This window comes from Berghia stephanieae, chromosome 7 (genome assembly GCF_034508935.2).
Source record: "Berghia stephanieae isolate SIO BIC M18660-M18661 chromosome 7, UCSD_Bste_1.3, whole genome shotgun sequence".
Taxonomy (NCBI): Eukaryota; Metazoa; Mollusca; class Gastropoda; order Nudibranchia; family Aeolidiidae; genus Berghia; species Berghia stephanieae.
Window position 1 is genome coordinate 36216405 of NC_088366.1, and position 23143 is coordinate 36239547.

The 23143-nt window shown below is 39.7% G+C and overlaps 1 protein-coding gene across 2 annotated transcripts in view; it reads left to right on the top strand.

Moving 5' to 3' along the window:
- Positions 1–23143, top strand: part of LOC144977165 (uncharacterized) — a 78123-nt gene that overhangs the window by 49380 nt on the left and 5600 nt on the right. For both annotated transcript variants that reach the window (XM_078922040.1, XM_078922041.1), the window contains exon 2: positions 14661–20131. In XM_078922040.1, coding sequence (XP_078778166.1) covers positions 14676–20123 — 5448 coding nt within the window. In that variant the 5' untranslated portion in view covers positions 14661–14675 and the 3' untranslated portion in view covers positions 20124–20131. The remainder of the gene's footprint in view (positions 1–14660; positions 20132–23143) is intronic.

Consider the following 23143-nt stretch of genomic DNA (forward strand, 5'->3'; position numbering starts at 1 on the left):
GCAACTGAGCAGAGGTGTCAAAAAATGATAGAAGGCATAATTTTTTTTTTCATGAACTACCACTTAGCATAAAATGTTTGACATGACAAAAACAACGGAACATTGATGAAAAAATCCGCGGAAGATTATCATTACTGGTCCCCACTAAAAATTTTTATACATTTTTTTGTTGTTGGCAAAATCTCGAAATTTTGCAAAAAATTGCAAATTTTGCGCCGCAATGCAAATCAGCGATTTTTTGCCATTTTTTGCGGCCGCAAGCGATGAAAAAAAAAAAACAAACTGCCATTTAATTTTTAAGATCTTTACTCGTGGACTTCCGGTATGACATAGTATTAACAGCTGATCGACCCAGGGGAATTTCCTCTTCTTTGACTTTGACTATCTAGTTATTCTATGATAGTGACTCAAATAACAATCAAATCATCTCTCTACACCTTAACAATACAACTTTTTAAGAAGAATAAGATAACAAAGAAAATAAAAGATATATGAAAACAAAATGGGTAGCCCTATTCGTCCGGAAGGACAAATATCATCAGCCGTAGTTGTAAGAAAATAAAAGATATGAAAACAAAATGAGTAGCCCTATTCATCCGGAAGGACGAATATCATCAGCCGTCGTTGCCGTCCGTAAGGACAAATAGTATAGTGTCACTTTCACTATTCGTACTTCAAACTAAAGCTGGGCGTTATTCAAGATTGTTTTCACTGTGCAAGATACGATTCTGCATAGGTATATTGATATAGATATCCGTGAGATAGGTTATAACTTATAGTTTATATGACCCCCCCCCCCCCCCCACACACACACACACACACACACACACGAACTTCTGTCTGTGCGTGAATTAATTGGTCGCGCGCGCGTGTTCGTGTGTGCGGGTTTTATTTGCTTGTTTTGGGAGTGTTTTAGTTTTTGTAAGCGATATACAATTAATCATCTCTCTGGGTGATCGGTTTCGTATCATGAATCACCTGGGTGTTTTCCAATTGGAAGTACCCCATACCATTGCATGTTTGAGAAACAAAATATGTATCAGATGTGAAAGGAAATATTTTACAATATTTTGTAATACATAAGGACGGATAGTGTCATATTAACAATCTGTACTTCACACGAAAGCTGGTCAATATACCGTGTATTGTTTAGCTTTACAAGATTCGATTCTCCAAGAGTGACATGCACTTGTGATTTTATCATATGATAAAGCTGCGTTAACAGGCATATATATTTGTATCATAAAGTTTTGCCTTGGAACAATGCATTATTACTGTATCTGAATGAATGGGTTTTAACTCTACACAGAACAAATTCCAAAAGTCGTGTATTTCATAACAATTCGAAATACGAGGCTTTATAAAAACGTTAAGAGGGGCATTTTAAGATTTTTCAATTTCCAAGCGTGATAATAATAATAATAATAATAATAATAATAATAATAATAATAATAATAATAATAATAATAATAATAATAATAATAATAATAATAAAAATAATAATAATAATAGATCTTTATTGTCCATAAATATGGCAATTTATCATTTTTTAGTTCCACTTGTTATAACGTTAAATGATAACTGTAGCATTGAACAGATATTTCACTCCTCCTACTAATCTCTCTCTCTCTCTCTCTCTCTCTCTCTCTCTCTCTCTCTCTCTCTCTCTCTCTCTCTCTCTCTCTCTCTCTCTCTCTCTCTCTTCCTCTCTTTCTTTCACACGTGTGATATGCACAACATAAACATATTCATTTCGTTTTCAATTTGTTACAATTGTGGCAATTCGACACCAAAAATTATCATCATTATCAATTGGTCAGTTAATCTAACATTAAATAAATTAATCAGTTAATAAGTCAACTTATCAATCCTTGGTTTTTCTGTACCATATGAAATATTCAAAATCTTTATTGCTGATGGAACGAACGTTGATTTATACTTGTTAGTTCTACTTTTAATCTGACAAAACCTTCTCCCAGATGGTAATAGACTAAATTCATGGTATAAAATATGTTTTTTATTGTTGGTAATTGAGAATGCTTTCCTTTCTATTGCTTTTCCATGAATTCTTTCTACTCCCTGAAGAGGATGGTTTATTATTTTTGATGCCTCTTTGATAGATTTTGAAATTTTTGATTTATCTTTAAGTCGGCATCCCCCAAACCATATGGTGCAGCCAAACGCAATTACAATGTTAATCAATGAGTCATAAACTCTTAACATAGTTTTCTTCCTTACTTGAAATGTTCTCTATTTCCTTAGGATGTATAATCTTTGGGCAACTTTCTTAGATATTATAATAATATGTTGAGAGAAATTGAGGGAACTATCAATGGTTATTCCTAAATATTTAAAATAGTCAACTATCTCAACATCATCTTTCCCGATCGTCACACATTTTAAGTCGTCTTTATTTTTACACCAAACACCTGTTCTTTCGTTTCTTCAACATTTAATCCAAGCTGATTTTGTTTACACCAATCGGTGAATATATTTATTTGTTTGAAATAATTATTTTCGGTAACTTTATCTTTTAATAAGCCAAGAATAGCAGTATGATCTGCATATTTCACTATAAAACAATTTTCAAAGGATGGTCTGCAGTCGTTGGTGTATAAGATGTACAGGATTGGGGAACTCACGCAGCCTTGGGGACATCCGTTCGACAACGTTCTTTTGTTGGAGATATGTTCACTCAATTTTACACATTGCGGTCTATGGGTCAGAAACTCTTTATACCATTTAATAAGGTAGTTTGGAATATCCATGTTGCACAACTTTTGAAGCAAAATATCTGTGTTCATGGCATTAAAAGCTGACGAAAAGTCGACAAACAGGATTCTGGCGTAATTCGAGGGCGTTTGGTCAAGGTGTTTTGAGATCGAATTTGTGGCGGTTAATAGTGCGTCTTCTACACTGAGATGTTGCTGGTATGCAAATTGGTACGGATCTAGCAATTTCAGGTCATAACATTTTTGTAGGAGCTCAGATTTTAAAATTTTTTCTAAACATTTCATTACAAGCGATGTAAGCGCCACTGGAGGGAAGTCGTTCAATACGATCGGACAACGATTTTTTGGAACTGGAACGACAATCGGTGTTTTCCAAAGTACTGGCACTGATTGTTCATCGATTGACCTTTGAAATAGTTTTGTATAAGGTATAGCCAGTTGTTGGTGACAGTTTTTCAAAATAGTTCCGGTAATGTTGTCTGGTTCTGGTGCTTTATGTTCTTTACATCGCCGGAAGAGGGAGCTTACAGTTTCTTCTTCAACATCTGGAGGTGGCTCATTGTTATTTGACAAACCGTTGTGCACAGATGGGAGCCTGTCAAAACGACAGTAAAAATCATTTAATTTGTTGACATCAGTTTTCATTTTTCCTTGTGGGAATGTTCGTTTCTTTTGGTCTACGCCTCCCATTTGCTTTTTCATCTCCCATGCTTTCCTTGCGCAGCCCGATCTCAGTTGTCGCTCCATTTTGTTTTTGTATTCAACCTTTTCTTCTTTTATTGTATTTCTGATCTCCTTTCCCTTTTCAAATTCTAGTTTAATGTCACCACTCATATAGGCAATTTTCTTTTCATTGAGTAAATATTTAAGTCGCTTTGTAACCCATGGCTTATTGTTAGGAAATATCTTAATTAATTTTTTATCCACGCATAAATCCACACAAAATGCAATATAACATGTCACAGTTTCGGTCCATTCATCAAGACAACAATTTTTATAAACACCCTTAAATAACTGGTATGCAAACGTTTTGAGTGCATGTTGATTCATTTACATAAAGTATTGATGTGGCCGATTGGTTAAAGCATTGCACCGGGACCTGGAAGTGGAAGGTCCCGGGTTCGAGCCCCGTTTCAGGCACTTTTCCATGGGCAAGATTATTAGCTCCCAATTTGCTCACGTGGACAAGATGGGTGATTCCTGTTGATATCAGACATCTTGTTTGATGACTTACGTAGGATGTCGTGGAGGAAGGGCAACATAAAAAAATATATATATTGATTGGCACTTGTATTTATCTTCTAAATTATTGATTACTTAATCCGTTAAGTACTAGATTCATTGAATCCATTGTTACCCCTCTGAGAAGTTAGAATGTCGTCGGGCCTTAAGACCCAATGAGGCCTACGACAAGGACTCTTTTTTTTAAATTAAAAGAAGCCGAGGTAGGTAGCCAGTTAGGCTTTATAATTCCATCTTTTTAAAAATGAGAAGCCTTTGGGTATCCTATTAAGTCGACCATTATACATTTTTGTTTGGATGTTTGAAAAAAAAGTATATTATATGTTGCAGCTTTTACAATGTCAACATATTACTCTATAAAGAAAACAGAAGATTTTTTTTTAAAAAAACATCTTTTGTGTACATGTTTGTATTGTGCAAAAGAAAATTTAGCATTTTATCACATTTGGCATTTTCTTAGACTTATTTGGCATTCTTTGCAATAAACGGTCTTGGCAACCATACTTTTAACCCCACAATGGCGAGACGGACTGTCTTTTAAATCATGGATTGAGCTTTGAGCGTTTTTTTGTTTTGTTTTTTGTTTGTTTTTTTTTTTTTTTTGTGTGTGTATTCTTGAGTTGTTTGTTTGTTGGGTTTTTGTTTTGTTTTTTTGTTTTTTTGTTTTTTGCTGGACATATAGGACATATAATTTATTCGGACAGAGCTGTTAAAGGCCAGGTACTCATTTTACACCTGAGTAGTGTGAGAATGTGAGTAAAGAGCCTTCCCCAAGGACTCAACTATGCGCCGAACGAGGCTCGAACCCAGGACATTCCGATCCGAAAGCGTGTTTCATACCATTTGACCACATAGCCGCACTATGGATCTCTTATGTATATCGTGTAATATATTATATCGCTGCTTATTATAGGAGACCTGACCGTTTCGTGTGATATATAGCCATGCGAATCGGTATTCAATAAATCCCAAATCGCATTGTTGACTTTGCTCTGCTAGTCCTAGTAAAAAATTTAAATTCTATAGGAGGTTGGATTCCAATCGAACTCCGAAGAGATATGGTTAATCTTTTGTGAACTATTCAGGACATAGTTATCGTCGTTGACTTCAGTGATTTCGTTCCACAGCATCCCGTATAAATTATAAAATGTATGTTAAATCTCGTTTAACCGAGCCTTCATTAAGACATGTTCATGAATACATTATACAGACGCGGAATACGTACACAGTTTATCTTCTTCCATGAATCGGGCTATAATTTTGAGCAAGAAAATTTTGTATGTTATTGAAGTGATAAGACTAAGGTTATTTTCCTGTTAATGAATTCAGCTCGAGCATATTGCGAATTATCCTATGAAACCTGATATTTTCAAAGGTTCCCTTTATTATCATGACTGATGCACCAATTGCATCTGTCACTGTCAGTATGTTGGCGATTCCTCTAATTATGCAAGGTGTTCATCACTTTCTCGCCAATATTCTCCAATATTATCCCAATGTCCGATCCTGTAGGCTAAAATACTAAATAAAAGGAGAAAATGGAAGGGCTTCGAATGAAAACAGCACAGTACTGTTTCCATCCGAAGACTTTCCGTTTTCACCTTTTTATTAGTATTTTTACGGTCCTATGGTTCAGGCAACCCCCATCACTCTATACTTATCCTGTAGGTTCCGAAGGCTGAGAGTCTCTATAGAATAGATCAAATTTACTAGTTACCCTCTGTTGTGAACCAGAAATAGAAAATTGAATTTTAACTCAAAACGATGACATATTTTTAAACAAGATGAATACAGATAATTTATCGAATTAAGAACACGCAGATTTTGTAATTCTCATTATGTATTTAAAGTTGACTTTCTACGTCTCGTTTGGTGGGACACGAGGCCATACTGACGTGATGAGCTAAAAATCTACACTAGATAGAATTTCCGTGTTTAAAAATAAAAAATTGAATTTTATTGCCGTGATTTGATCAATGTCTCAATTATCCGATGACCAGTTAATCGTTTTTGTAAGGGTATCGTATCAGTGGTCGTTGTTCTTATGGGGATGTTGGTGATTGTTATTGTTATGGCGGTGTGAGGTCGTAGAAATTTAGTTGTAACATGACACTTGACACCGGAAATATCCGAGGATAGACATATTAACTCATCAACAGGGGGAGGGTGGGGGTAAAGAAATAAAATTGATTGCACCAAGCAGAAAAGAGGAATATAAAGAGTTGATTGAGGTTATTGACGAAGAAGAAAAAGGAGGAGGCGGAGGAGGAGAAGAATGACGAATACACTCGGGTGAAGGACGAATATCATCAGTTGTCGTTGCCGTCCGTAAGGACAAATAGTGTCAATTTCACTATTCGTACTTCAAACATTATTCAAGGCTGGGCATTATTCAAGATTGTTTTCACTGTGCAAGATACGATTCTGCATAGGTACATTGCTATAGGTATCCGTGAGATAGGTTATAACTTATAGTTTATATGAACCCCCCCCCCCCCCCCCCACCACCACCACCACACACACACACACACACAGAGAGAGAGGGAGGAAGAGAGAGAGAGAGAGAGAGAGAGAGAGAGAGAGAGAGAGAGAGAGAGAGAGAGAGAGAGAGAGAGAGAGAGAGAGATTGGATTCGACCTGCTTCAGTGAATTTATACTGCAGTGATGCCAAAACTCCGATTTCACCGGGGGAAAAACTGGAGCAAAAAATTCCGGGTTACAGTTACAGTTACAGGCAACTTCCGTCAAATTCCTGTGAGGTCAATTTGTTCCAAGGATACCCTCCCCCCTTTCCAACCATCACATCATCACTACTACAACCACTACCGCTACTTCATCATCACTACCACTACTACTACAACCACCAACACCACATCATTATCACTACCACTCCAGCACCACCACATCCTCCCTCATCACTACCTACCACCACCACTCCATCATTATCAATTCCACTTCTAATTCAACCATCACTACGGACTACCACCACTATTACAACCACCATCACCACATCATCATCACTACCTCTACTACTTCAACCACTACCACCACATCATCACTACCACTACTACTACGACCAGCTGCACCACATCAATATCACTTCCACTACTACTACATCACCACCACATCACTACCACTACTACTATAACCACCACTACCACATTATCACTAACAACCACCACCACATAATCATCACAACCACTACTACTACTACTACTACTACTACTACTACTACTACTACTACTACTACTACTACTACTACTACTACTACTATTACTACTCCTACTATACTACACTCCTACTACTACTACTACTACTACTACTACTATACTACTACACTAACTACTACTACTACTACTACTTACTACTACTACTAATAATAATAATAATAATAATAATAATAATAAATAATAATAATAATCATAATAATAATAATTATTATTATTATTATAATAATGATAATAATAATAATAGTAATAATAATATAATAATAATAATAATAATAATAATAATAATAATAATAATAATAATAATAATAACAATAAATAATAATAATAATAATAATAATAATAATAATAATAATAATAATAATAATAATAATGATAATATTAATAATAATAATAAATAATAATAAAATATATAATAAATAATAATAATAATAATAATAATAATAATAATATAATATATAATAATAATAAATAATAATAATGTACTTCATTCATCCAAAAAGGAAATTTTTGCCTGCCTTTATTTTCTGCATCCTACTACTACTACTACTACTACTACTACTACTACTACTTACTACTACTACTACTACTACTACTACTACTACTACTACTACTACTACTACTACTACACTACTACACACTAACTACTACTACTACTACTACTACTACTACTACTACTACTACTACTACTACTACTACTACTTCTACTACTACTACTACTACATCTAATACTACCAAATCATCTGAACTAACACTACTACAAGCACAACCACCACCAGCACATCATCATCACTACCGCTACTACTACAAGCACCACAATCACATCGTCATCACTACCACTTCTGCAACCTCATCACCACATCATCATCATCACTCTGTCCCCGAAGTTTTTCGCGGCCGCAAATTTTTATTTGGCCACAAAAAGCCGCATTTTTCGCCGTTTTTAGGCTAAATTGACGATTTTTTGTTTTAAGAAAAGCAACAAAAGCTATGAAAAATTGTGAAAAGACGGCGACTTTCAATGGTAGCATCCAAAATTGGCGCTAAATATCGGACAAACATGTCTAGGCATAGCCTCCCACCTCTATGGCCTAGCCTAGGCTATTGGAGATCTCAAGACTTGTTTTTTCGCCTTTTCCCCCCATGTTTTTCATTCAAAAACCCATTAGGCCTATATTGAAATATAAAGCAATAATAATAATGCACAAAATTGGATTTAGTAAATAGAGAATACAAATTTAATGTGCTCCCATTGGAAAATGGATTTTGCTTCTCTTTCCTTGTGAATAGTTATTTTTTTTCTCTCCTTAATTAGTTTTTCAAATTATGAATTTTTTATGCGATTATTCACTTTGATTTCCCAAATTTTAACAAGCTAAACAGTTAATAAAATATTTTGATTACTTCCTTCTTTTTTTTTTTTACTGACTTCTATTATTATTTTATTATTATTATTATTATTATTATTAATTATTATTATTATTATTATTATTATTATTATTATTATTATTATTATTATTATTATTATTATTATTATATTATTATTATATTATTATTTATTATTATTATTATTATATTATATATTATTATTATTATTTTTATTATTATTATTATTAATATTATTATATTATTTCAAACCATTCAAAATATAAATAAATTCATGTTGACATGTTGTGACATCAATATTCTACAAAATGCCCTATTTGTGTCAATTTTTTACCGTAATTGTTTGATTTTTGTAAAACTGGCGGGAAATTTTGGGCAAATTTTGCGATTTTGATGGCAAATTTTACCATTTTTATGGCAAATTTTGGCGTTTGAAATGGCAAAAAACCGCGGGGACAGATCACTACTACTACTACCACCACTACTACTACAACCACCACTGCTACATCATCACTACCACTACTACTACAACCACCACCACCACATCCTCACAACCACTACTACTCTACTACAGCCACCACATCATCACCTCCACCACTACATTCATCATCATCACTACAACCACCACCACCACATTATCATTACCACCACTACTACTATTACAACCACCACCACATCATCATCATTACCATTTCTACTACAACCACCACCACTACATCATCATCACTACCATTTCTACTACAATCACCACATCATCACTACCACCACTACTACAACACATCATCATCATCATCATCATCATCATCATCATCATCATCATCACTACCACTACTTGTACTACAAGCACCATCACCACCTCATCATTACTACCACAACGACTACTACAATCACCACCATCATTAAAACTACTACTACAACCACCACCGCCACATCATCATCACGACCACTACTACAACCACCACCACCATATCATCATCACTACCACTACTACTACAACAACCACTATCACATCATTATCATCACTACTACTACAACCACCAACGCCACACCATCGTCACTACCACCAGTACTACAATCACTACCATTGATTAGGTTTTGGAGCTTTACTTCATTTGAAATAAGGAAACTTTGGGATTGTATTTGGCATTGTGTTTATATATCATAATATAGTTCTAATCAGTATCTATTTAGAACTATATAATATATAAACACAATGCCAAATACCATCCTAATACTAATTCCCTTTTCTTGTGTGCGGAAATTCCTTTTTCGGCCTTAAAATTCCTACGAGTGGTGTCTGAAATTCCTGTGAGTCAAATTTAATGTTGGCGTCTCTGTATTCTATTAGTCCCAAAGTAAAAAAGGGTCATATAATATGTTAAGATGTTCAAATCTCGAATATAATCATGTGTTAGTATGACTAAGTGGTGGTTGTAGGAATATTAGTGAAATTGATACGTAGTTGTCATGGCCATACAGTTGAATATTTGTGTCCTTAAACTTAAACACATCATTCCAGTGATACTATTTATACTTTGGAATGTCACAGCCATATTAGATAAATGGAATTGAGAGGGAATATCTCTACTATTTAAGTTTAGCTTGAGTGTCATTTTTATTTGGAATAATATATTGCCTATGGATGATTGTCATTGGTCTGTCTAATTGACTAATTGCTTCACTTTTGGGGTTTGCGGAAAAACCTCCCTCCAAAATGTTGGATCTCCCTATATTTTTTCCCACTCAAATCTGCCAACGGTTTTGATTTTTGAATGGTGACAAGTCAGCCATAAAGATTCAAGACTTTATTACTGTAACTTCAATTGAACACTAATTTTACTTTATGTCATTTTAAATGTTGGTCAACATGCTTCAGAATATCACCATGTTAAGTGTTCCTTACTAATGTCTAGTGCCGCGCTGAGGACCGGTCCCAAGAACCGGTCCCACGGTTCCTTAGCTGGGACCGGAGGACCGGTCCCAAGGTGAAGAACCGTTGGCGGTCCTCACGTTGGCGGTCCTCACTTCTTATCTTTCTGTTTGAACGGTCCCAGCGATTCTAGTTTCTTTACTGCCTTTTCTCGGTTCTTTTGCCTAGGTCGTTCGCCTAACCACCCAGCCCACTTAATTAATCGCACCAACCCCCTCTTGCACATACGCCCTCTTGTGTGTGTGGTGGGGTAAGAGGGGCCGAGGTAAAAATAACTCGACTCCGGATCGGACATACTGCCCTCACTCACCGTTTCCTTCTCGAGAGGGATGAAAAACCCCTCTGCAGAACATGTAACTGTGACCTCACAGTTCAACACATTTTAATTGAATGTACAGAATTAGAACAGATAAGGTCACGACATTATGATAACAGAGACTTGAAGTCTTGAAGTCTCTGTTCCAGTCGGTCGATCCGCTTACAATTTTAAAGTATCTGCAGGAATGTGAACTCCTGCAGAAATTGTAAATAGATATTTTTACTTAACAAACATGTAACTATTATGATTTTATATAGATTTTATTACAACAGTACACGTTTTGATCAGCTATGGCCCCTCAGGGCCGATAAAAGATTGATAAAAGACAGAAACAGGCGCTTAAATGACCTAAATAGTGTCGAAAGCGCCGTTAAACACCTAAAAACAAACAAACATAAGAGGGGCCGTGAGACGCCTTGGACGATTCCATTACTCGGGGTAAATTTCCTAATTTACTACACACTAATGATCGCAATGACAATGGTCTATTTTGACGACATCACCCCTCTTCTCTAATGGGTTATTCTTTGAAATGAATGTGACTACTATAGATAGTATGCAGATGACGTCACTCAGGCCTTTGTTATTGTTTTTGCCATCCGCGTTTGTGAGTTGTTCTCACTAAACTATGTTAACCAGACTATAAAAGTTCATGGTTACACAGAGTTTGTGTGTTGGTCCATTATACTTCCGGATGGCAATGTTGTGAACTCCTTGGCCAAGCGCATTCTATCTATAAGATGTGTGTTTGTGTGTATGTGTGTGTTTCGAACCTAGCTGGTCCGATTTTTTTCTTTAGGCTATCTGTTGTCACCACTCCTTTCTATCGCATTGTTGTCATTTGATGATATAATAATATTTTTATTTCGTTTGGTGTTTTAACTAATCAAATGATACAAGTTTCACATACTATAGCTTTCTTCAAAAATAACAATTATAACGTCTGTATTTTTAAAAACCACCATTAGATTATTTGGGGGGCCCGATAGCTCAGTTGATAGAGTACTCTCTTTACACGCAAGGGGCCAGAGATTGATCCCGGGTGCAGTCGAGCTATTTTTTCTTCTGATCTCTGTCTATTCAGCAGTGAATGGGTAGCTGGGTTTGTTAGATCTGGCGAAAAGTACTTTGGGATAGACAGCGTCCTATCCAAAGATAGAATTATTTTTTTATTAAAAAAGAAACAAAAAACGTGAGCTTTTATATAGCGCAATATCCACTAAATGTGCTCAAAGCGCTTTACAACGGGTCCCTGACTAATAGCAACACGTAACATGTAGAACGAGACATGACGCCTGTTAGGCGATGTTACAATTTTTTCCGACAGAGACAACAATGTTGACGACCAGGTACTCATTTTACACCTGAGTACGGTGATAGGATGTGAGTAAAGAGTCTTTTAAGGACTAAACTATGCGCCGAGCGAGGCTCGAACCCAAGACCTTCCGATCCGAAAGCGAGTGTCATACCACAAGACCACATAGCCGCACGAAAAGAGAAAAAAGGAATGGTGACAACAACCCCCCCCCCCCCCCAAATAATTTAAAAAATCAAAACAAACTCTTCCCACTTCCCATAATTTTGGTCCAGCATGTCACAGACACAAAATATTAACAATCCCTTTTCCTTTCACTCCCTAACATTGACCTGACCCGCTCCATCAATCTTCGCAGACACACACACGCACACGCACAAACACATGCTTAATGGATAGTGTTATAGCACTATTTTCATGTTTTGAGGCAACACGCCTTCTCCGCTCTCACTTACACTTAGCGGTTCGACAGCCATCTACTGCAGGACCGGTTCCTATCGTTTGACGGTCCCAAGGACGCCTTGTGATTGGCCAATGTCGAAAAAGAGCCGGTTCATTGACGGTCCCACGAGCCTTGTGAATGGCCAATGTCGAAAAAGAACCGGTACGAACCGGTCCTTGCGGTTCTCATTTCCCAGGGACCATAGAACCGGCGGTCCTAAACATGCTTGGGACCGCTCCGCACTACTAATGTCCACCTGACATAGTTCGGGTTCACTCCCTGCTGCAATCCACCTCACGCTGTTCTGAGTGTCTTATCTCAAAAAGTGGGTACATTTTTCTCTTGTTCATACTCCACTTGTGTCTACAGTTTACAGTCCTCAATTCACTCCTCACCGGTGTCCCAGCCCATAGTCCCAGGTTTACTCCCCACTGATATTCACATCCCAAAGTCCTGAGTTTACTCTCTATTGGCTATTATATCCCATAGTCCAGGGTGCACCCAGGTTCACTCCCAACTTGTCTACACCCGTCTTGTCCTCGAGGTCTTCCTCACTACTATTTACTAACACAGGATTACAAGGTTTACTTCCCTCTAATATAGACTACCCATTATCCTGTGTTTTATCTCCACGGATGTCTATCTCAAATGGTCCCTGGTTCAATCCTTATTTAACTTCGATTTGTTTTATTGAAATTCACGAGGGCCCCACCTCTGTATCGCCTGATCAGAAAATAAGCAATCCATTAGCCCTATAGTACATCAGTTGGATACAGCCTATGGTGATTATGGAGCTCTTTTTGGTAATGATGTTCCTGTAGAAAAATGGATGTGCAATTATTTCCCTTCTTACTCTGAAAAAAAATCCCGTCCAAAACCAAATAAACAAACGAGAAACCGCACAGCTGACGGAAGCTACTCCTAATTAATAATATTTTCTGTTCAAGTCTGGAAAAGACAATTTTTTATGGTGCACGCACATACAAAATCCCGAAAATTTGCAGATTTTGAAGCCGGAATGCAAATCGAGGATTTTTTGCGGCCGCAAGCTCTGCAAAAAAAAAAAAAAAAAAGAACCCCGCCATGCCAAGGGCCCGTAAACGCTGTTATTCGCTTGATCTAGGATCTTGTATACATTGATTGTGAATGAATTAGAGTCTCATTTTTGAGGCCTTTTTATACCCATGGTGAACATTACTAAACAACAAATCTTTGTTCAGTTCACAGCAACCGATCAATTTGCATTGGCTACATGCCATGTTTGAGCTTTTGCACCTCGAACGCCCACTTTCCATCAGAGTCTCTATTCGTACTTACTTACAGTGCCAGTTTATTAGACCGAAGCCATCAATATCTCCAACCCCGTTTAAGGTCAACTTACTAACTGTATTACTGTATATAATGAAATTATTTGCTATACTGCCAAATTTGCCAGCTCCCCAAAAGGGTATTATAATAGTATAGCAAAATTTACTGTGTAGACCTTCTTCTTCTTCTTCTTCTTCTTCTTCTTCTTCTTCTTCTTCTTCTTCTTCTTCTTCTTCTTCTTCTTCTTCTTCTTCTTCTTCTTCTTCTTCTTCTTCTTCTTCTTCTTCTTCTTCTTCTTCTTCCTCCTCCTCCTCCTCCTCCTCCTCCTTCTTCTTCTTCTACTACTACTACTACTACTACTACTACTACTACTACTACTACTACTACTACTACTACTACTACTACTACTACTACTACTACTACTACTACTACTACTACTACTACTACTACTACTACTACTACTACTACTACTACTACTACTACTACTACTACTACTACTACTACTACTGCTACTACTACTACTTCTTCTTCTTCCTCCTCTCCTCCTCTTCTTTTGTTTATTACTTTAATATTCATAGTGTGTAATAACAGACAGACACACACTATGGCAGATGCTGTTGCTATTTCTATTGATGGCCAAGGAAATCATCAAACTTGTAATAAGTAAGGTTTGATTGGGTGTGGTATGAGGGTGGGTTGTTTGTACAGATGTGTACTTTCATGACTTTTAAAAAGTTTCTTGTTTTATATATTTTACAGATCCTGCAGTAAAGGATGTCGGTGATCATTAGACTGCAGGGGTTGCCATGGACGGCTAGTGCGATGAACATCAGACATTTCTTCACAGGTCTCAACATTCCTGCTGGAGGTGTCCACATTATAGGAGGAGAAGGCGGAGATGCTTTCATTGCTTTTAGCTCAGATGAAGATGCTCGGATGGCTATGAAAATGAATATGTCTCCTTTGAACGGCGTACCAGTGCAATTATTCCTTAGCAGCAAGTCAGAAATGCAGAGTGTCATTGAGGCAGCAAGATCAGGTCCCAGCACCACAGTTGCTGTTCCAACAGCTCAGCAAAATAATATGGGTTCTGTAGCAACTAACACGCCAGGTATTGGCCAGGCTGCAGGTATGAATATGGGAGTGAGCCAGATGGGGATGCAGCAACAACAGATGGCTGTAAACCCAGGCATGCCTAATCAGAACCAGCAACAGAATAACATGTCAGGCTACCCTGGAATGGTACAAGATCAAGGACAGGTAGGGCAACCGTCAAATTCCATGATGGGTCAAAAAGGAGGCAACTTCCAGATGATGCAGCCCCACCAACAGCAGCAGTATCCTCAAGCACAGGGCGATGCTAGTAACTCTGCAATGGGGAACAATTACCCTGGAGGCATGAATAATATGGGAAACCAATGGCAAGGGTACCCTGGTATTGGAGGCCAGGGAGAAAATCAAAATCCAAACATGAACATGTCTCAATTTCAATATCAAAATCAAAGCATGATGGGAGGATATGAAAACGATCAATACTCTAGATTCCAAAACCTGCACCAGCAACAGCAACAGCAGCAGCAACTATCCCAAGGTAGGGATAGGCCTTACTCTGGAGGACAAGGTGCTGCAATTGGTAAGCCTGGACATGTTGGACAGGAAATGATGATGGGTGAAGGGAAGATGAATTTGTCTCAAGGTCCAACAGAAAGCATGATGGGAATGGGGCACAATCAGAATAGATATGGTGATGGTGCAGGTGGAGTGGGTAATAGTGGTCAGGTTCAATACCCTGGATCAAAAGATACTTCTATGAATCAAGCATTTGTGCCAGGTAGTCAAAGAGCTGGATCGATGGGCAAGGATAAAGATGGCATGGCAACAATGCCCGGACAGTCAACAAGCCTTGGTGTATTTTCAGATAGCAATATTGGTGGGACTGGATTTTCCAAAGACAATTATGATGCAGATCAGCTTGGGAATCCTCCAGCAAGAATGAGTCGTTGGGGAGCAGAGAAAAAAACAGAAGATAGTTTTCCTGAACAAAATCAATATTACCGAAATATGCACAGAGATCCAATGTTTCGTCAAGGCATGGGGAAAGATGAAGGGAGGAAATGGCCAAATCAATTTCCAGAAGATAATCAAGAGCCTAATGATCTTTTTAGTAGAAGAGGGCTGAACCACCCTGAACCTGTGTCAGTATTTGGAGAAAGGGATTCTAGAATGCAAGGACAATATCATGGAAATTTCAGAAACAGACAAGAAAATTTTCCTGGACGATTTCCACCCGACAGAGCACAAGGACTTATGGGTATAGGAGGAAGTGACAGAGGAAGCCTGAAAGATGAAAATGGTGGTGATGGAATGCCAAGCACCAGATACCCACCAGATGATGATGAACCAATGGGAGAAAGTGGAAGAGTAATGGGTACTGGTGCTGGTGGTCCATTGAATGAACCTAGAAATGTGCCAGAGGGAAGACCCATGCCCCCAGGAAATTTGAAAGAAGATGTTGAAAATAAAAGTCAGATACCCTTACCAGATATAAGTAGAGATGGCCCTATTCCTTCAGAACGGAGGCCTAGACAAAGAGTGAGCAGGTTTGATAGAGATGAAAAGGGGATGCCAGTAGACCAAAGCAAACCTGTTCCACCTACGGATGAAAAACGTATTCCTCCTGAAGACAGAGTGTTTCCTCCTGGCAATCAACCTAGATTTCCTCAAGATGATCGTTATGGTGAATTCTCTGGTGGTGGCAGATTTCCAGGAAGATCTTTTCCAGATCAGGATGCAAGAGGAATGGGCGATGATGACCGAAAATTTTCTGGAATTGGAAGACCAGAAGGCAGGCCATTGCCTGAAGACAGATTTGGAAGAACTGCTGGAGAAGATAGGGATAAAATGGGTCGGCCATATCCAGAAGACGGAATGGGGAGACCAGGGCCTGATGGTAGAATTGGTGGACCTATTCCTGAGGATAGAGATCGAATGGGTCGACCAACATCTGAAGATAGAATGGGTAGAAATAATCCTGAGGACAGATTTGGAAGATTTGCTCAAGAGGAAAGAGCAGGTAGAGTTTTACCAGATGACAGAGATAGAATGGGCAGAACTATGCCCGCTGATCGCATGTGGCCTGGTGATAGAATGAGATCTGAGGAAATGATGAGAAGGAGACCTGGCGATAACATGATTGCCCCAGATGATCCAAGATACACAGAAAGGGAGGAAGAATTTCGTAGAGAAGGTTTTGATTTTGAAGACAGATTCAGGCGTGGACCGGGCCCAATGAGAGGAATGGGAAGGCAAAGTGGTGATCATCACGGAATGAGGCATCCACCTGAGTGGAGAGAGAGAGAAGGTGACTTCCCCCGGGAGAGATATGGGGGATTCAGAGGTGAAGAAGAGAGAAGTTATCCTTATGGACCTGATGATAGATACTCTGATGGCCAAGATAGATGGAACCGATTGAACAGGAACACTGACAGTGATCAGAGACCAGGTCTTTTAGAAACACCTAATAGCAATATGGGATCAAAGAAACAAGAAAGAGGTTTTGACAATACTGAGAATGTAGATGGCAGTGGTCCCTTTGATATGGATCAGAGATTTGACAGGGAGAGGAGACCAGTGCCTGGAAGGTGGCCAGGTGGAATGCATCGAGAAGATGAAGGATTTGATCATGGACATGGTGGGCCAGCCATGGAGCATGGATATGGCAGAGGTGGGGGCCCCAGAGACTTTGACAGCAGAGCTGGTAGAGGAAGAGGAGCCATGATGGACAGAGGTACTAGAGGAAGAGGTGAACCATTTGGTAGAGGGAGAGGGGGAGGTATGCCACCATTTGGAAGAGGTAGAGGAGATCAAACTTTTGATGAACATGGGTCTATGGGACAAGATGTGGATAACAGAAAAATAGATGATCAGTTTTCACATCATTCAAATCAACCAGCTGCTCAAGAGAGACCACATCTTGGTGGGCGTGGACTCCTAGGGGATGCTCCAACTCTGCCTCCTAAGCCCCCAACTGCTGCGCCTGCTGATCATGGCAATGCCAGTATTAAGAAAGAAGATCCTAAAGGAGATACGGGTGATAAAAGAGATATTGATAATCGTCCCTCCCCTCGTAGAAGTGATGATCGTGACCGGGGAAGAGACCGTGATCGTGACCGTGATCGTGAACGAGACAGACGGAGTTATGATGACAGGAGAGGAGGCAGGGACAGGGATGACAGGGATCGCTCCTCTTATCGTGACCGGTTTGGCAGGGACAGAGACCTACGTGAACGTGATAGGAGGCGATCTCGCTCTCGGTCCAGAGAACGAGTTGACAGGGACAGGGACAATAGCCGTTACAGACTTGACAATAGAGATAGATTAAGTAGAGATAAGTCATCCAAATCTGATTCAGAAAATTCTAAAACTAATACCAGCACACGTCCAACAAGGTTTCTCCTCATTAAAGATATGCCAAAGAGTCTGAGCTTTAGAGATGTTCGACGTTTCTTTCATCCAATGGAGATTCCATTTGATGGCATTAAACTTATTAATGACAATGAAGGAAATAGAATTGGAGAAGCCTATGTTTATTTTCACAGACTGGATGATGCTGTGAAATCTCAGAAGCGGCACGGTGAACGAGTGGAAGGACGCTCCATCTCTATCCAGTTTACAACAGAGGATGACTTCCAAAAGGCTGTTGATTCATTTGTACCAAAGAAGCTTGATAAAACTAGTGCTCCTGTTAAAGCCCCTGCTCCCACATCTTCCTCTGCAAGCAAACCAGAATCAACCACAAAGCCACAATCTGACAAACGCTTCATAGTACATCTGAAGAATCTTCCCCTTAGTATCACACGACAAGACATCAGTAATTTTTTCAAAAACTTGAACATTGACAATAATGGCGAGGCTGCATACATTGAATATGACCAAAGTGGTGTTGCTACTGGCATTGGCTTTGTGGAGTTCAAATCAGAGAGTGATTACAAAAAGGCATTGACTCAGGATGGCGGCATGGTTAACAACAAAAAGATCAGCATTTCCATAGGAAATTCAGTTGATTGTGACAAGCTGAAATCAGTACAAGGAGAAATGTTCCAGAGGGCAGCTTTGAGGAGCATTGCCAACAAAGTGGGATTAAATAATACTGGTCCAAATGTTGGGCAACAACCTCCTAATCAACAACAACCATCCAAAACAGCCCTGGAAGTTGTTAAACCTCCGTCTTCAGACAACAGTAATAATGATAATTGCATCTGTGTTCATATCCAGGGTTTGCCTTTGTTAGCCACACATCACGATATTCGGGATTTCTTTTCAGACTGTAATATTGCCCCAAGAGGTATCAATATTGCCCATGATGGAAATGGGAAGCCACTGGGAGAAGGATTTGTTGAGTTTATGTTGAAATCTGACATGGAAAAGGCTTTGAAGAAGGATAAAACATCTTTAGGCAGACATATTGTTGCTGTCAAACCCATTGGAAAGAAAGAGATGACAGATCGCTTGGGAAATGCAAAACAGCGGGGTATTGTTCCACCAAAACTGCCAATTTCATCTCCTACTTCTTTGGCCCAGGGTCCGACTCTCAATGCCCCACAAATACCAAACATCCCTAGCATACCTTTTCCTAAGCCACCGTTACCTATGAATCAACAAAAAATGCTGCCTCAAAACCAATGTGAACCAACCCCTCTGAAACAAGAACATCAGCAGCCGTCACAACCATCAAGTCAAATTCTTCAAAATCAACCACCACCTGATACTCAGGATTCAAAATGCAGCTTGGGACCAGGTTCACGTCCTCAACATCCTCAACCGCCTTCACAAGACATGGCCAACAAAGGCCCAATGCATAACCAACATCTACCAACGCCACATCAACCATCAGCTCCATTACTTCAAATTCCAGGCCAAGGTCCTCCTCTCGTTGTCGCTCCAGGGGGTGGCAAATCCTTCCCGCCAGGAGTTCTCAACGCCAACTGGTTCTATGTGCGGTGCCAGAACTTTCCCCCAGACATTTCAATCGGAGAAATCATGCAATTCTTTCATGGATTCCGCCCAATTGGTGAGTCGATCCGTCTACACTACTCCAGTGAAGGGCAACCCACTGGAAATGCTGTTGTTGGTTTCGGTGCATCTGAAGATGCGAACAGAGCCTTGCAAAGACTTCATATGACGTTTTGTCGTCATAACCCAGTTAGTCTCCATCCTGCTTAAGTCTCATGGTAAGTTTCATTATCATTTACATCATCATCATCATCATCATAAGTACACTACTACTACCTGGGTGGGGTTCCTGACCCCCCATAGTGGGCAGGGAGGTACATACTGTGTCTTCTATCCCCTTATATCTGTTTTCCAACATGCTTTCTGTCTTTGTCTTGGAATGAGATTACTTGGTTTTGTCCTGGCCCTTGCCGGAGTCCTAGCTGGGAGGGAAACAGTCAAATGCATAGTTATTGTTTTGGGAGATGATATTTTTTTTCCTTGTAAATCATCTCTCTGTAATGTATTCAGGGTGTCCAGGGAAGTCGGAAAGTTGGAAATTGGTCGGAAATTTCATACTTGGTCGGAAATGTTGGAAATAATGGGATTGAGTGTGAAATTTCCTCTAAAATTAAAAAAATCAGGAATTTCTTGCTTAAAATGTGATATAAAAAATGTACAAAGGACAACTGCTGTGCACACAATATTATTAGTTTACTACAACTTTCACCACATCATCATCCGTGTCACCATCACTATTACAAACTACTACATCATCATCCCTACCACCAACACCACTCACAAAAGCAACCACCACCACATCATCATCCCCATCACCACCACTACCACATCCCATACAATCACTACAACTACTACCACATCATCATACCCACCACCACAAGTACTCCAACCACCACTACATCATCATCCTTATCACCACTGTTACTGCAACTGCTACCACATCATCATCACTACCACCACTACTGCAACCACTACCACCACATCATCATCACCATCACCACCACTACCACATCCCATACAATCACTACAACTACTACCACATCATCATACCCACCACCACAAGTACTCCAACCACCACTACATCATCATCCTTATCACCACTGTTACTGCAACTGCTACCACATCATCATCACTACCACCACTACTGCAACCACTACCACATCATCATCACTACTGCAACCACTACCACATCATCATCACTACCACCACTATCACATCATCATCACTACCACCACTACTGCAACCACTACATCATCATCACTACTGCAACCACTACATCATCATCACTACCACCACTACTGCAACCACTATCACATCATCATCACTACCACCACTACTGCAACCACTACATCATCATTACTACCACCACTACTGCAACCACTACCACCACATCATCATCCCCATCACCACCACTACCACATCCCATACAATCACTACAACTACTACCACATCATCATACCCACCACCACAAGTACTCCAACCACCACTACATCATCATCCTTATCACCACTGCTACTGCAACTGCTACCACATCATCATCACTACCACCACTACTGCAACCACTACCACAACATCATCATCACCATCACCACCACTACCACATCCCATACAATCACTACAACTACTACCACATCATCATACCCACCACCACAAGTACTCCAACCACCACTACATCATCATCCTTATCACCACTGCTACTGCAACTACTACCACATCATCATCACTTCCACCACTACTGCAACCACTACCACATCATCATCACTACCACCACTACTGCAACCACTATCACATCATCATCACTACCACCACTACTGCAACCACTACATCATCATTACTACCACCACTACTGCAACCACTACCACCACATCATCATCCCCATCACCACCACTACCACATCCCATACAATCACTACAACTACTACCACATCATCATACCCACCACCACAAGTACACTAACCACCACTACATCATCATCCTTATCACCACTGCTACTGCAACTGCTACCACATCATCATCACTACCACCACTACTGCAACCACTACCACAACATCATCATCACCATCACCACCACTACCACATCCCATACAATCACTACAACTACTACCACATCATCATACCCACCACCACAAGTACTCCAACCACCACTACATCATCATCCTTATCACCACTGCTACTGCAACTACTACCACATCATCATCACTACCACCACTACTGCAACCACTACCACATCATCATCACTACCACCACTACTGCAACCACTACCACATCATCATCACTACCACCACTATCACATCATCATCACTACCACCACTACTGCAACCACTACCACATCATCATCACTACCACCACTACTGCAACCACTATCACATCATCATCACTACCACCACTACTGCAACCACTACATCATCATTACTACCACCACTACTGCAACCACTACCGCATCATCACTACCACCACTACTGCAACCACTACCGCATCATCACTACCACCACTACTGCAACCACTACATCATCATCACTACCACCACTACTGCAACCACTACCACATCATCATCACTACCACCACTACTGCAACCACTACCACATCATCATCACTACCACCACTACTGCAACCACTACCACATCATCACTACCACCACTACTGCAACCACTACATCATCATCACTACCATCACTACTGCAACCACTACCACATCATCATCACTACCACCACTACTGCAACCACTACCACATCATCATCACTACCACCACTACTGCAACCACTACCACATCATCATCACTACCACCACTACTGCAACCACTACCACATCATCATCACTACCACCACTACTGCAACCACTACCACATCACCATCACTACCACCACTACTGCATCCACTACATCATCATCACTACCACCACTACTGCAACCACTACCACATCATCATTACCACCACTACTGCAACCACTACATCATAATCATCACTACCACCACTACTGCAACCACTACCACATCATCATCACTACCACCACTATTGCAACCACTACATCATCATCACTACCACCACTACTGCAACCACTACCGCTGCATTATCATCATCCCTACCACCACCACACCGCCATTGCTACAACTACTACTACATCACCATCTATACCACCCTCATCATTACTACAACCACCACTATATCATCATCCCTATCACCTCCACGACTATAACCACCACCACATTCATCACCATGCCTACCACTACTACAA